Source organism: Salvelinus fontinalis, chromosome 33 (assembly GCF_029448725.1).
Source record: "Salvelinus fontinalis isolate EN_2023a chromosome 33, ASM2944872v1, whole genome shotgun sequence".
NCBI classification, from domain to species: Eukaryota; Metazoa; Chordata; class Actinopteri; order Salmoniformes; family Salmonidae; genus Salvelinus; species Salvelinus fontinalis.
In genome coordinates, this window is record NC_074697.1 from 16429037 (window position 1) to 16446034 (window position 16998).

Genomic DNA, 16998 nt, shown 5'->3' on the forward strand with positions numbered 1-16998 from the left:
TCCTCTCCTCTCGTCTCCCCCTGTAGATACTGACTCCCCTCCTCTTGTCTCCCCCTGTAGATACTGACTCCCCTCCTCTTGTCTCCCCCTGTAGATACTGACTCCCCTCCTCTTGTCTCCCCCTGTAGATACTGACTCCCTGAGCCAGGTGAGTTCTACAGGTAGTTCTGGAGTGGAGGAAGAGGAGGAAGATCCACAGACGCTCCTTAGACAACACTTTGACACCATGGCCAACCACCTGAGCAACGAGGGTACGGATGATGATGATGATGATGGTGATGTAATGAGCCACAAGCCTCTTGTCTGGGTCAGAGTATGTGAGTCGAGTACTACTGTCCTGTAGGTTTTCAGTCCAACCCTAATTTAGCATATCTGATTCAGTTAAGGGTCTTGTTGAGTAGCTAATTAGTAGAATCAGGTGTTTTAAATTAGGGTTGGACTGAAAACCCACAGGACGGTAGATCTCCAGGAAGAGGGACTGAAAACCCACAGGACGGTAGATCTCCAGGAAGAGGGACTGAAAACCCACAGGACGGTAGATCTCCAGGAAGAGGGACTGAAAACCCACAGGACGGTAGATCTCCAGGAAGAGGGACTGAAAACCCACAGGACGGTAGATCTCCAGGAAGAGGGTTGGATTGAAAACCCACAGGACAGTAGATCTCCAGGAAGAGGGTTGGACTGAAAACCCACAGGACGGTAGATCTCCAGGAAGAGGGTTGGATTGAAAACCCACAGGACGGTAGATCTCCAGGAAGAGGGTTGGACTGAAAACCCACAGGACAGTAGATCTCCAGGAAGAGGGTTGGACTGAAAACCTACAGGACAGTAGATCTCCAGGAAGAGGGTTGGACTGAAAACCCACAGGACGGTAGATCTCCAGGAAGAGGGTTGGACTGAAAACCCACAGGACGGTAGATCTCCAGGAAGAGGGACTGAAAACCCACAGGACGGTAGATCTCCAGGAAGAGGGACTGAAAACCCACAGGACGGTAGATCTCCAGGAAGAGGGACTGAAAACCCACAGGACGGTAGATCTCCAGGAAGAGGGACTGAAAACCCACAGGACGGTAGATCTCCAGGAAGAGGGACTGAAAACCCACAGGACGGTAGATCTCCAGGAAGAGGGTTGGATTGAAAACCCACAGGACGGTAGATCTCCAGGAAGAGGGTTGGATTGAAAACCCACAGGACAGTAGATCTCCAGGAAGAGGGTTGGACTGAAAACCCACAGGACAGTAGATCTCCAGGAAGAGGGTTGGACTGAAAACCTACAGGACAGTAGATCTCCAGGAAGAGGGTTGGACTGAAAACCCACAGGACGGTAGATCTCCAGGAAGAGGGTTGGACTGAAAACCCACAGGACGGTAGATCTCCAGGAAGAGGGACTGAAAACCCACAGGACGGTAGATCTCCAGGAAGAGGGTTGGACTGAAAACCCACAGGACGGTAGATCTCCAGGAAGAGGGACTGAAAACCCACAGGACGGTAGATCTCCAGGAAGAGGGTTGGATTGAAAACCCACAGGACAGTAGATCTCCAGGAAGAGGGACTGAAAACCCACAGGACGGTAGATCTCCAGGAAGAGGGTTGGACTGAAAACCCACAGGACGGTAGATCTCCATGAAGAGGGTTGGACTGAAAACCCACAGGACGGTAGATCTCCAGGAAGAGGGTTGGACTGAAAACCTACAGGACGGTAGATCTCCAGGAAGAGGGTTGGACTGAAAACCCACAGGACGGTAGATCTCCAGGAAGAGGGACTGAAAACCTACAGGACAGTAGATCTCCAGGAAGAGGGACTGAAAACCCACAGGACGGTAGATCTCCAGGAAGAGGGTTGGATTGAAAACCCACAGGACAGTAGATCTCCAGGAAGAGGGACTGAAAACCCACAGGACGGTAGATCTCCAGGAAGAGGGACTGAAAACCCACAGGACGGTAGATCTCCAGGAAGAGGGTTGGACTGAAAACCTACAGGACGGTAGATCTCCAGGAAGAGGGTTGGACTGAAAACCCACAGGACGGTAGATCTCCATGAAGAGGGTTGGACTGAAAACCCACAGGACAATAGATCTCCAGGAAGAGGGTTGGATTGAAAACCCACAGGACGGTAGATCTCCAGGAAGAGGGACTGAAAAACTACAGGACGGTAGATCTCCAGGAAGAGGGTTGGACTGAAAACCCACAGGACAGTAGATCTCCAGGAAGAGGGTTGGACTGATAACCTACAGGACGGTAGATCTCCAGGAAGAGGGTTGGACTGAAAACCCACAGGACAGTAGATCTCCAGGAAGAGGGACTGAAAACCCACAGGACGGTAGATCTCCAGGAAGAGGGTTGGACTGAAAACCCACAGGACGGTAGATCTCCAGGAAGAGGGACTGAAAACCCACAGGACGGTAGATCTCCAGGAAGAGGGACTGAAAACCCACAGGACGGTAGATCTCCAGGAAGAGGGTTGGAGTGAAAACCTACAGGACAATAGATCTCCAGGAAGAGGGTTGGACTGAAAACCCACAGGACGGTAGATCTCCAGGAAGAGGGTTGGACTGAAAACCTACAGGACAGTAGATCTCCAGGAAGAGGGTTGGACTGAAAACCCACAGGATGGGAGATCTCCAGGAAGAGGGTTGGACTGAAAACCCACAGGATGGGAGATCTCCAGGAAGAGGGTTGGGCTGATAACATACAGGACAGTAGATCTCCAGGAAGAGGGTTTGGGCTGCCCTGGTTATAAGAGATCTGATTTTTAGTTGTTAAATACTTTGCTACAATGACACACTTTAGTTATCTACCCACCTCGTTCCTTTCTGTTAGCATGTACACGGGAAGTACCCCATCATACTTTCAGGATAGGTGTCTTTTCAGATTCCACCATGATTCTTTAGTCGTGGACTCACCGCACTCCCTCTCTTTCTCTTGGTCCTCCTCATCTTTGTAAGTCACCTTGTTTTCAACCTGTGTTTTATCAGTATCTTTAATGAAAATATTTAGTGAACTCCTTTTTTTAACAGTAGCTAAATCAAGGGTCTATAGCAGTAGACAAGTAGACTACAAATGCATGCTGGGCCCGGGGCGTCCCCTGAGCTCATGAAGTGAGCTGTACTGGCGCCCAATTGGGACGGTTGAGAAGGCCTGTGGGGAAACTCGCTCCGCGCTGCAGTCAAATTGGGCAAGCTCCATTCCAGTTCACATACTCTGGTCTGGGTCTTACCCCAACCAGGCCGTCGACCAGACAAGATGTGGTTGTGAGTCGAGGCTAGTGTCTCGTAAACCCATTTTTTTTTAAATGTAACCGTTAGGATGTATTGTAAGTACAGTTTGTAGCTAGCTATAACTGCTATCTGTTCTGCCCCCCTGTAGAGAAGTTTGAGACTGACCTGTCCAGTCTGCAGACTCCACCCATGGAGACAGAGAGCCTCTTCCTCAACCCCAGATTCAGCATTTCTACACGCTTCCTGTCTCGTTTCCAGAGCCGACTCCGGTCAGTCACCACCTCACCATACCTTAAGCCGCATTCAAAACAGCTGGGAACCTGGGAATCTCCAACGTCAGTGCGTTCAAGACAACTAGGAACTCTGGGGGGGGGGGCAGTATTCCAACTCGGGATTCAAAGTAGGAAACTCAGGCATCTTTCTAGATATCTGACTATCCGATCTGAAGATCACTGATGTCATGAGTTCCCAGTTGTCTTGAAAGCACCATTTACCTCAGTCACGCCTTACCTCGCCTCAGTCACGCCTTACCTCGCCTCAGTCACGCCTTACCTCGCCTCAGTCACGCCTTACCTCGCCTCAGTCACGCCTTACCTCGCCTCAGTCACGCCTTACCTCGCCTCAGTCACGCCTTACCTCGCCTCAGTCACGCCTTACCTCGCCTCAGTCACGCCTTACCTCGCCTCAGTCACGCCTTACCTCGCCTCAGTCACGCCTTACCTCGCCTCAGTCACGCCTTACCTCGCCTCAGTCACACCTTACCTCGCCTCAGTCACACCTCCCCCTGTATTGATGCAGTCTGCGGTTAGTATTCACATAGATCACTGATTGTGTCTAGGAGCATCAAGAGATGTATTCATTCAATCATTCAATGTGTACTTGTTTAGTTTTTAAAACCTGTTCTAATTCTTATCTGTGTCGGGTTAGTGGTCCTGGTTCTGTCCTGTGTCCCGCTCCTCTCCCGCCCAGCATCACTGAGGAGCCCAGCAGCCAGTCCTCTCCTGACCCCACCCCCGGCCTCAACACCACTCAGGTACTGGTCTGTTCCTCACTTATCTTGTTCGCAGATACTTCCGCACAAAAGTGAGGAAGGTCTGGTGGAACACGATGTCAATATTGGCCTTCGTTAGGATACAAAGTGGCAGGAGATTTCTCCCGGTGTATTACTCATTGGTTTAAAGGCCCCGTGTAGAATATTTCCTGTGTTTTTATATATATTTTCACAATGAGGTTGGAATAACACTGAAATTTTAGAAATTGTGATAAATGGTCTTCTTTAGTGTAAGAGCTGTTGGGAAAGACCGTCTGAAATTTCTGCCTGTTTTGGTGGGATGGAGTTTTGGCCTGCCTGGTGACATCACTAGGTGGTAAATGAGTTCCGAACCAGAGTGTTCCGAACCAGAGTGTTCCGAACCAGAGTGTTCCGAACCAGAGTGTTCCGAACCAGAGTGTTCCGAACCAGAGTGTTCCGAACCAGAGTGTTCCGAACCAGAGTGTTCCGAACCAGAGTGTTCCGAACCAGAGTGTTCCGAACCAGAGTGTTCCGAACCAGAGTGTTCCGAACCAGAGTGTTCCGAACCAGACACACATCGACCACAGATTTTAGGGGGGTAGTCTCTGTTCTTCTCGTGAAGCCATTCGTAAGCTAGCTATGTCCTTTGCTAGTTGGAAGGTAGGACCTATTGTGTTCTTCTCCCTTTGAGGTTAGAGGGAATGTTTTTGCTAGCACACACCACAAGTTCCTACCCGAGTCCTGCCTCCATTTGGAGCCACGCCTCACAGTCGTGTGATTCGCTAAAATTTAAATAATGACAAATACTTTACTCAGTAAGATCATTTACCAATAATTCCATGGTCACTCCCACTAAGGCCAACTTTGAATGGTTGATTTACCAGGCTTTTATCCGCTGTGCGAGGTTAGTTCCTCACCAACATGCAGAACATAAGATACAAATCGGGGGACAGATCCTAACCTTGAGATGCATGCAAATGTTATTTTGATCATCTCCCATAAGATTTCATGAAAGTCACTGAAGATGTTTTTGCGATCTACAGGCCAACTCAAAGCAGTCCGTCGTGAGCATTACCACAGAATCTGTTCAAGAGGAGAGCCAGGCCCCTGGTGAGTACCAGTCTAGACTGATGTGGTGTCGGGTTTCCAGTTCGGAGAAAATGTGGCAGCCGGATTTTAATTTACCGGACATTTTTTAGAAATGTATCAGACATGTAACGCATTAGGGTGTCAACCCACCGTGCTCAAAATCACATTTTATAAGATTGTAATTCATTTTAACAGAGAGATTAGCCTGTAAAGTTGTAATAAAGTCGGACAATGTTCTTATACCAACATGACAGGTTTTACTGAAACATTGTCTGCTGGGTCTTCATCCCTGCTATAAATCAATCTTTCTTTCATTTTTTTTCTTCAAATATAATATTTGCGAACAACAAAAGTCTTAACCTGTTAGGGGTGCAGCCCGACACCGGTACACTTATGACAACATCCAGCTCAAAGTGCAGGGCGCGAAATTCAGAAGATATTTTTTTTTAATATTTAACTTTCACACATTAACAAGTCCAAGACACCAGATGAAAGGTGCACATCTTGTGAATCAAGCCAACATGCCCGATTTTTAAAATGTTTTACAGGGAAGACACAATATGTAAATCTATTAGCTAACCACATTAGCAAAAGACACCAGTTTTCTTACTCCATCAGTTTTTTACTCCATCAGTAGCTATCACAAATTCGGCCAAATAAAGATAAAAATAGCCACTAACCAAGAAACAACCTCATCAGATGACAATCTGATAACATATTTATTGTATAGCATATGTTTTTTTCCAAAAATTTGCATATTTCAGGTATAATTCATAGTTTACATTTCAGCTACAATCAGAAATTGCACCGAAAGCAGCCATAATATTTACAGACACCAACGTCAAATACCTAATTACTCATCATAAAACATTTCTGAAAAATACATAGTGTACAGCAATTGAAAGACAGGCATCTTGTGATTCTAGACAACATTTCCGATTTATTAAATGTTTTACAGCGCAAACAAAATGTAGCGTGATATTAGCATAGCAGCAATAGCAAGAAAAACTTGGGCGCCCACGACCAGTCAACATGCACGACAGATATATGAAATAACATCATAAATTGGCTCCTACTTTTGCTGATCTTTCATCAGAATGTTGAACAAGGTGTCCTCTGTCCAGATGAGTCGTTGTTTGGATTCAGAATGGCAAATTTCCCTCTTCACTTAGCATTGGCACTAGCCGAGTGGCACAAATCTCTCCGACGTAAACACAGAGGACGGAACATGGCAAAACTCCCCAAAAAAATTCAATAATCTGATTAAACTATATTGAAAAAACATACATTACGATGATATGTTCACATGTATCAAAAAAATTCCGAGCCGGGGATAGTTGTCTTCTATTACGGCAACAAAACAGAAGGCAATGGCACTTCCTTGTCGCGCGTTTCAGAGTACCGGAAGTGGACGGTCACGTCAAAGAAATAGCTTTTATTCCACCCCTGACCAAGATGAACACAAAATTTCTTCTCTCACATCCTCTTGAGACCAAGAGGAAGGCGTATGGAGTGTAAGTAGACTCCTAAGTGTCATGACCATATATAGGCATCAAGTTGAACAGAACACATATTTCTGACATTTCACTTCCTGGTCAGGGAAAGTGCTGCCAAATGAATTCTGTTTCCCTCAGAGAAATAATTCCAACGGTTTTAGAAACTAGAGAGTGTTTTCTATCCAATATTAATAATAATATCCATATTGTACGAGCAAGAATTGAGTAGGAGGCCGTTTGAAATGTGCACGATTTCACTGGCTACTCAACACTTTCCCTTGCAGCCAGAAGAAGTTTTAAAGGCTGTTTCTATGAACATTTGAAATAATAAATAACAAAACACAGCTATTTTCAAATTGTAATTAGTCTTAATAAATAACACAACATGGCTGTCTACTAACACCAGGGCCGGCCGGTCATGGCTAGAAGGGATCCAACTCTTTGTCAAAATAGTGTCCGATTTGACTTTTCGTAGCCAGTTAGGAGAATTAACGTAGCAGGTTAGGAGAATTAACGTAGCCGGTTAGGAGAATTAACGTAGCCGGTTAGGAGAATTAACGTAGCCGGTTAGGAGAATTAACGTAGCCGGTTAGGAGAATTAACGTAGCCGGTTAGGAGAATTAACGTAGCCGGTTAGGAGAATTAACGTAGCCGGTTAGGAGAATTAACGTAGCCGGTTAGGAGAATTAACGTAGCCGGTTAGGAGAATTAGGTTAAAGTTAGGAAAAGGGTTAGGGTTAGCTAAAAATGCCTTCTAGCCATGACCGGGCCGGCCCGCTCCGCTCCCCATTTCCGCTGCGGTACAGCGCTAGAAATAAATAAATGATCAAATAGATTTTGGACAATCATATTCCATATGTAAATAAGGTAAATTCATTAAGACTGGTTCATTGAGAGAGAGCTTGTTTTACAATGTTCCTGTGAAATTAGGCCCGCGTCATGCGTTCATGAAAGCACTTGTTTCCAAAGCTCATGATATTAATACATCTTATGTTTATTGTAATTTGAACTGTCGTGACTCGTGTCGTGTGATATATACAGTTGAAGTCGGAGGTTTACATACACCTTAGCCAAATACATTTAAACTCAGTTTTTCACAGTTCCTGACATTTAATCCTAGTAAAAAATTCCCTGTCTCAGGTCAGTTAGGATCACCACTTTATTTTAAGAATGTGAAATGTCAGAATAATAGTAGAGAGAATTATTTATTTCCGCTTTTATTACTTTCATCACATTCCCAGTGGGTCAGAAGTTTACATACACTCAAATAGTATTTGGTAGCATTGCCTTTTAAATTGTTTAACTTGGGTCAAACGTTTTGGGTAGCCTTCCACAAGCTTCCCACATTAGGTTGGGTGAATTTTGGCCCATTCCTCCTGACAGTGCTGGTGTAATGGAGTCAGGTTTGTAGGCCTCCTTGCTTGCACACACTTGTTCAGTTCTGCCCACAAATTTTCTATAGGATTGAGGTCAGGGCTTTGTGATGGCCACTCCAATACCTTGACTTTGTTGTCCTTAAGCCATTTTGCCACAACTTTGGAAGTATGCTTGGGGTCATTGTCCATTTGGAAGACCCATTTGCAACCAAGCTTTAACTTCCTGACTGATGTCTTGAGATGTTGCTTCAATATATCCACATAATTTTCCTCCCTCATGATGCCATCTATTTTGTGAAGTGCACCAGTCCCTCCTGCAGCAAAGCACCCCCACAACATGATGCTGCCACCCCCGTGCTTCACGGTTGGGATGGTGTTCTTCGGCTTGCAATCCTCACCCTTTTTCCTCCAAACATAAAGATGATCATTATGGCCAAACAGTTCTATTTTTGTTTCATCAGACCAATGTCAATTAGCCTATCAGAAGCTTCTAAAGCCATGACATAATTTTCTGGAATTTTCCAAGCTGTTTAAAGGCACAGTCAACTTAGTGTATGTAAACTTCTGACCCACTGGAATTGTGATACAGTGAATTATAAGTGAAATAATCTGTTTGTAAACAATTGTTGGAATAATTACTTGTGTCATGCACAAAGTAGATGTCCTAACCGACTTGCCAAAACTATAGTTTGTTAACGAGAAATTTGTAGAGTGGTTGAAAAACTAGTTTTAATGACTCCAACCTAAGTGTATGTAAACTTCCCGACTTCAACTGTGCATGGCTCATTGATAACTCTATGGGCAGTTGGCAGGATTAATCATTTCAACATTGTAACTCACCAATGTGTTAAGTTCACAACACAGATTTAGTTTCCCAAGTGCTACTGAATAATCTCAACTGAAATCACCAATTGCTCATGATACACATCATTACCCATGACACAGGGGTGGAATATGTTGATCTGGCCTAAGGCAGCAGCAGAACTGCTAGAACTGGGCCTGACAAACACAATCATTTGCCCTCTTAATTTACTTGTTTTTTGGCAGTGGACCTTGGTCTGCTCAAAGTGAGCCGCTGTTGTTGGAAAAGTCAAAACTGTCCCAACTCCTTGGAGCAGCGTGATGCACATCAGCCTCGCTACTTTGTCCTCAAGAAGGAGGGATCTTGAGGACGTCTGTACTCTGTTTTGGAGAACGAATCTCCTCTCGGCGGGCACACTGGAAATGGGGATAATCACCATTTATTTTTGCATTGGATTTTCTTTTTTCTCCCAGCAACAATTTGGCCGGCAACAATTTTATGTATCGGCTTTATATTTTTTGAAACGGCCAAAAAGCCAGAATCTACCGGCTAACAGAAACCCGGGTGTGGTGGATGCTGTAGTGAGTGTGGGTATGAACTTGTCATCTCTCTGGTCTGTTGGTTGCTAGAAGAATCATCCAGAAACTTTCAGTGTGGCTAAGGAGGTCTGCTTAATGATGTGGGGCTTGTCTGTCTGTCTGTCTGTCTGTCTGTCTGTTTGCTGGTTGTCTGTCTGTCTGTTTGCTGGTTGTCTGTCTGTCTGTTTGCTGGCTGGTTGTCTGTCTGTCTGTTTGCTGGTTGATGGTCTGTCTGTTTGCTGGTTGTCTGTCTGTTTGCTGGTTGATGGTCTGTCTGTTTGCTGGTTGTCTGTCTGTTTGCTGGTTGATGGTCTGTCTGTCTGTTTGCTGGCTGGTTGTCTGTCTGTCTGTTTGCTGGCTGGTTGTCTGTCTGTCTGTTTGCTGGCTGGTTGTCTGTCTGTCTGTTTGCTGGCTGGTTGTCTGTCTGTTTGCTGGCTGGTTGTCTGTCTGTCTGTTTGCTGGCTGGTTGTCTGTCTGTCTGTTTGATGGTCTGTCTGTCTGTTTGCTGGCTGGTTGTCTGTCTGTCTGTTTGCTGGCTGGTTGTATGTCTGTCTGTTTGCTGGTTGATGGTCTGTCTGTCTGTTTGCTGGTTGATGGTCTGTCTGTCTGTTTGCTGGTTGATGGTCTGTCTGTCGGTTTGCTGGTTGATGGTCTGTCTGTCTGTTTGCTGGCTGGTTGTCTGTGTCTGTCTGTTTTCTGGCTGGTTGTCTGTGTCTGTCTGTTTGCTGGCTGGTTGTCTGTCTGTCTGTTTGCTGGCTGGTTGTCTGTCTGTCTGTTTGATGGTCTGTCTGTCTGTTTGCTGGCTGGTTGTCTGTCTGTCTGTTTGCTGGTTGATGGTCTGTCTGTCTGTTTGCTGGTTGATGGTCTGTCTGTCTGTTTGCTGGTTGATGGTCTGTCTGTTTGCTGGCTGGTTGTCTGTCTGTCTGTTTGCTGGCTGGTTGTCTGTCTGTTTGCTGGCTGGCTGACTGTTGCTGTAACAATCCAGCGAGGGGTGTGAAGTGTCATCCAACGTCTTTAAAGAGGCGCTCCTCTTCCGTCCAGCCGGTCCAGCAGTCTCCCCAACCCCGCCATCCCCTACGCAGCCGCAAAACCATAGCTGTTCTACGCTGGAGAGATACTCTGGGAGGTGTGTGTGGGTGGTCGATCCACCACAGCATTGATTGTGAACTCACCTAGTGTCATGGGGTAGCTAGACTTGGTTCTCTGTATCCTTGTCTCCATCTCTCTCTGGGGTTCCACCGGTGCTGGGGTTCCACCGGTGCTGGGGTTCCACCGGTGCTGGGGTTCCACCGGTGCTGGGGTTCCACCGTCTGGGGTTCCACCGGTGCTGGCAGTCTGCCCTGATGTATAGACCACACGGGGTGATGATCTGGTTTCTAAGATGCAATTTGAGCCTTTATGTTACAGTATAAACCAGCAGTTCTCCATCCTGGTCCTTGGTGACCCAAAAATGTATACTCAGGATCAGGATGGAGAAACAGTGGAGTAAATAACCCTGAATGTCATTGACCTGTAGTCTTTCTGTTCCAACCTGTCAGATGTGACAGATAAGACCCTGAGGTCTCAGTCTAGTGTTCCATCATCATCCAGCTCCACCCTCAAACCCTCCCAGTCCGGCCTGGACAAGGAGCCCCTGACCCGGCTGCCTCGCCAGAGTTACATGGGCACCACCACCAGCTCCAGAGCCAAGAGGTCCCAGGGTGAGGGCCTGAACATCTCCCCGACTGAGGAGCACCCTGCTTGGGGGAAGATCATGGAGGCGAGAGCCTCATCCCTCCAGGACCTCCAGAACAGTACAGACCCGGAGTGCAAGGAGAATCTGCCGCCCCCTGTAGTCCAGCCCCCTGGAGTCCAGCCCCCTGTATCCCACACCACCACCACTTCCTCAGTGGAGCCTCCTGCCAGCCAGCCTCCCTCCGTCCCTCCTTCTCCTGCGGGGAACCACAGAGCCAGAGCAGCTCTCCACCTGGACCTGGCTGTGCCCTCTGACCCCCCCACACTAACCTTCCCTCTGGCCTCCCACAAGTCCCAGAGGAGGTTTGGAGACTCGACCCGCCACGCCTTGGTCACCCCCACTGAGATGCGTTCTCTGGGGAAGGAGGCGAAGAGGTGCCTCCGTAACATGGAGGACAGCTTGGCGTCACGTGGAGGATTATCAGGGCTCTGCAGCAACCTGGCCCCGGCCTCCACCACCGCCACGTCTCCGGCCCCCACCACGGCCCCGGCCTCCACCACCGCCACGTCTCCGGCCCCCACCACGGCCCCGGCCTCCACCACGGCCACGTCTCCGGCCCCCACCACGGCCCCGGCCTCCACCACGGCCACGTCTCCGGCCCCCACCACGTCCCCAACCCCCCGTCTGTGCTCAACCCTCCCTCAGGCCCAGCTCACTGAGAGCCCCTCCCATCTGCCCCAGCTGCAGCAGGCTAGCGACAGTCCCGTCTCTGGTTCTACCTGTTTTTTCCCTCTCCACGGTGACTCGGGTCTCCATGGTGACCCTGTAGAGGAAACCCTGAACCTCCAGATGTGTCACCAGGTAGCCAACGAGTTGCGGCACACCATGAGAAGAGCCGTCACGTTCTACAACAAGGTCAGATTACAAACGAAAATGGAAAAAATTCTATTCACTAGCTTTTCAAAGATTCATGTGTTAATCAAGTTTTAACCAGCATGTCCCGATGTTTCAACTGAGCCTCTATCCTTTCAAAGGCATACTGCTGATTTGTAGATATTTCAGTCGTTTCTCTACTTACCCAGAGAGTCAGAACTCATGGATACCATTGTTTTTTTTTTTTTATCTCTGCGTGCAGTTTGGAGATTGAAGTTAGCATGTCGTTAGCTTAGCGCAAATGCTTTTAGTCTCCCGGTACAGTAGCCAGCTCCTATCAAAAGCAGTGGCATAAACTGTCTACTCAAACTGGCTGGTTGGTCATTTATAGTCCTTACAAAACTATACATAGTAATCGATTTTTTTATACATTTAGTTAATTTCACTGATAATCATAAGATACCAGATTCTATCCACATCCTTATTCTTTGCCCATTCCGTTGTCACATAGAGATCGCAACATATCTGTCCCATTTATGGCGTCCGAGAACACAGACACCGCCATTGAGACCGATACAACGTTGTCTCTCTCTGTTCTCTCACAGGTCTGCTGCATGACAGACAGCCCAGAGCAGCAGGGCCAGATGTCGGCCATTTTGAAAGAGGCCTTCTGTGTGGCGCAGACGGAGCTGGACTCTGTGTTTCCTTCAGGTCAGAGGTCAGCAGCAGGTCACAGCGCCCCCTGTCCCCCGGAGGACTCTCCAGGTCGCCAGCTGAGAGACGACCGGACCGTGGCGCTACTGGAGAAATACTCTGAGATGCTGCTGTTCATCGCTGAGAAGAAGATGGACAGTAGTTAGCTGACGGCGTTTTGACTAGATGGGATGCTCCGCTAATGTCAGAAGTTACTTTTCGTAGCAGATTAGGGGGTTCAGGTTAAGGTAAGGAAAAGTTTATCCCTGACTCGACTCGAATATGCCCGTTTTAACAGACGTGACCCTAGCTGATGGAGGATGAGACAAGACGTCCTTACGTGAAGCAAATATTTACTAACCAGACGTGAGCAATTGGATGCTTTCACTTCCCACCAGACTGTTTCAAAAGCATCCTGTCCCTTTTATCCAACAGCACCTTTTTAAACCTGACCGGACGACTGTCTGTGTATATATTAGAATGTTTATTTAGATTTGTTTTAAACCTATACTTGTAGTGAAATGTTTAACACCGCATTAGAGACTGACTGAAATAAGTCACTGGTAAATACATGTTTCACAATCTAGTTTAAAGTCTCCAACTTGTTTAAAATCCTTTTTTTTTTTTTTTTTTTTTAGCTTTGTCTTATTTTCCTCTTTATCTTTTAATGGATGTTTTATTTTAATGTTTTCTTTCTTTAATTGAAGCTCTTGTTTTGTTGTCTTTTTTTGTGTTTGGTAGCTGTTGTCATTCTTTCGATTTATTTAGCTCTCATTTGATGATCTGCTTGAAGTCGCTGCAGGGCCCGTATCCACAAAAGCATCTGAAAGTAGGAGTGCTGATCTAGGATCAGTTTATCATTTTAGATGCATTGTGGTTTTTTTTTTTTTATGAATACAACTACATTAGACAGATCCTAGATCAGCAATCCTCCTCTGGGATGCTTTGTGGCTACGAGCCCAGGTCCTTAACCCATTCTGTATCTAACCTTGTAGCCATGTATCACTTTTATTTAAAACGTGGATCTATTGAGCATCAAAGCGGAGTCATTCAGCCACAACCAAAGTGACCTGTTTTAATCAGTGTTTACATTTTTTAAACTCTCTTTTTGACCCTGTCCAGGTATTTGTGCACTGGTTTATGTTTGCTAGTTGATAGAGAGAACTCAGTATCCAAGCAGTCAAGTTGAAGTTCAGTATTAGTTTTGGTTTCTGTTTGGTTTCTATTGAGGTTGGAGCCAACAGACACTAGTGTTAAGGGCTCTATTATGTTAAACGCCTGTGGCATCAGATGGGTATAATAGTCGCACTGTCACCTGCAGTGTTTTGTACAGTCCCCGTGGTGTTTCACTGTGTACTTCATGGTTTCTCGTGAAATTGTTCAATTTCAATGTAAATTATTTGTAATATTTTACCTGTCTGCTTTTGCATTCATACAAAATGTATATTTTACTAAGAGTTTGTAATAAAGGTGTTTTACATATTGCTTTGTGTGTTCTCCATACAACAACCAGACTAGCTTTAATGTGTAACCCACGGGGGGGGGGGGGGGGGGGGGATGGGGCAGGAATAGATGAAAGACTGGAGAATATCTGTGACAGAGGAACGCTCCCAACTTCTGCAGAGGAGGGCCCTGGAGAACCCTGGGGGGGGGGGGGGGGGGGGGTCTCCTTTGAAATGTAGGCCAATTGCTCATTGTCTTGATTTAGTCATGCACTTTGTTGGCCCATATGTATAAATTATTTTTGTTAGTTAGACTAGTGCCGCGTTAAGGTGCTATTCGGAACTAGGAATCTCTGAATTCTCCCGACTTGCGAACTGGTTGAACGCAGCATGTGAATAACCACAACCAGTTAGCATATCGGAAGTTTCCTAGTTCCCGACTAGCACTTGAACGTGGCATAGATAGTGGGGAGTTTGACAGTGGTCACATTCAAACAGATTTTAATATGCATTGTACTTCAGCACGGGCGTGTCCTGCCCTGACATGTTTTCAATGACGATAATGACGATTCTAGTCTGACTCAGGAAAATAATGGTAAGTAGCATCTGATTGGATAGGAAACTTGTTGTTCGCCGGACCGCCTGGCACTTCAATGTTGACAGCCGAGCCAGTCTCGCTAGAGATTTTATTGAAAAGGAAAATTAATGAATGTTTCTCTGATATACAATAGACTAAACTATTTGGCAATGCCGTTTAGTAACAGCCTAAATTGCTGTAGGACTAGTCTATCATGGCGGCGCTAGGAGCGGAACGTGGCGAGGCGTCTAAAGTCGAGGAGAAGATAAACACACAGAAGACGGCCGACTCATGGAAACGTCATATCATCCGCCAACTCAAACATCGGGATAAGTATCAGAAGACGATGTTTCAAGATGTCATACTGGCATGTATGTAGAAGTTCTTTGCTGAAGGTCTTGTGTAAAAGAAGAAAAAAAATGTTTTTTAAAGTATTTTGTCGTTTTCTTTCAGATGACCTAAAAAAGCTTCATTAAGCAAGATTCGTTTTCCGATTCAAGGAAGTTCTAGATATACTGCCATGCTGCAACACTAGATAGCTAGGTTTCAATTCAATTGGAGACAGATTTTCATGCGAATACTATAGAATCCGCATTAAAAAAATATGTGAATTTTCCCACCAGTGTTGACACCAAATTCACTTATTTGTGGATAAAATCAGTGCGTGATGACGTAGGGCACACACAATGTAGGCCTACCTTTTTGCTTACGTTTTCATTTCCTTTACGGTTCATTGAGATACTTAAAACTATGATAATCGGCCACGATAGTAATTGAGACCTAGATTATATATCAATAGATTATTATATATATTTTCAAATTAGTGTGGATCATTATTTGTACCAGAAATGTCAAACTATACTACCAGTCAAAAGTTTTGACACACCTACTCATTCAAATGTTTTTCTTTATTTTTACTATTTTCTACATTGTAGAATAATAATGAAGACATCAAAACTATGAAATAACACATATGGAATCATGTAGTAACCAAAAAAGTGTTTAACAAATCAAAATATATTTTAGATTCTTCAAAGTAGCCACCCTTTGCCTTGATGACAGCTTTGCACACTCTTGGCATTCTCTCAACCAGCTTCACCTGGAATGCTTTTCCAACCATCTTGAAGGACTTCCCACATATGCTGAGCACTTGTTGGCTAGTTTTCCTTCACTCTGCGGTCCAACTCATCCCAAACCACCTCAATTGGGTTGAGGTCGGGTGACTGTGGAGGCCAGTTCCTCTGATGCAGCACTCCATCACTCTCCTTGGTCAAATAGCCCTTACACAGCCTGGAGGTATGTTGGGTCACTGTCCTGTTGAAAGACAAATGATAGTCCCACTAAGTGCAAACCAGATGGGGTGCCGTATTGCTGCAGAATGCTGTGGTAGCAATGCTGGTTAAGTGTGCCTTGAATTCTAAATAAATCACAGTGTCACCAGCAAAATAACCCCATACCAGCACACCTCCTCCTCCATGCTTCATGGTGGGAACCACACATGCAGAGATCATCCGTTCACCTACTCTGCGTCTCACAAAGACACGGCTGTTGGAACCAAAAATCTCAAATTTGGACCCATCAGACCAAAGGACTGATTTCCACCGGCCTAATGTCCATTGCTCGTGTTTCTTGGCCCAAGCAAGTCTCTTCTTCATATTGGTGTCCTTTAGTAGTGGTATCTTTGCAGCAATTCGACCATGAAGGCCTCTGAACAGTTGATGTTGAGATGTTTATGTTACTTGAACTTTGTGAAGCATTTATTTGGGCTGGAATTTCTGAGTCTGGTAACTCTAATGAACTTATCCTCTGCAGCAGAGGTAAATCTGGGTCTTCCTTTCCTGTGGCAGTCCTCATGAGAGCCAGTTTTATCATAGCGCTTGATGGTTTTTGAGACTTCACTTGAAGACACTTTAAAAGTTCTTGACATTTTTCGGATTGACTGTCTTAAAGTAATGATTGACGGTCGTTTCTCTTTGCTTATTTGAGCTGTTCTTGCCATAATATGGACTTGGTCTTTAACCAAATAAGGCTATCTTCTGTTTACCACCCCACCCCCCCTACCTTGTCACAACACAACTGATTGGCTCAAACACATTAAGAAAAAAAGAAATTCCACAAATCAGCTTTTAACAAGGCACACCTGTTAATTGAAATGCATTCCAGGTGA

The 16998-nt window shown here is 45.7% G+C and overlaps 2 protein-coding genes across 3 annotated transcripts in view; both read left to right on the plus strand.

Moving 5' to 3' along the window:
• Nucleotides 1-14297, plus strand: part of wdr62 (WD repeat domain 62) — a 75670-nt gene extending 61373 nt beyond the window's left edge. Inside the window, exons 25-30 of the mRNA XM_055895190.1 lie at nt 129-251; nt 3367-3487; nt 4146-4251; nt 5274-5340; nt 11110-12161; nt 12725-14297. Coding sequence (XP_055751165.1) covers nt 129-251; nt 3367-3487; nt 4146-4251; nt 5274-5340; nt 11110-12161; nt 12725-12979 — 1724 coding nt within the window. The 3' untranslated portion in view covers nt 12980-14297. The remainder of the gene's footprint in view (nt 1-128; nt 252-3366; nt 3488-4145; nt 4252-5273; nt 5341-11109; nt 12162-12724) is intronic.
• Nucleotides 14298-14867: 570 nt separating this feature from the next.
• Nucleotides 14868-16998, plus strand: part of LOC129831766 (protein Atg16l2) — a 155690-nt gene continuing 153559 nt past the window's right edge. For both annotated transcript variants that reach the window (XM_055895193.1, XM_055895194.1), the window contains exon 1: nt 14868-15202. In XM_055895193.1, coding sequence (XP_055751168.1) covers nt 15046-15202 — 157 coding nt within the window. In that variant the 5' untranslated portion in view covers nt 14868-15045. The remainder of the gene's footprint in view (nt 15203-16998) is intronic.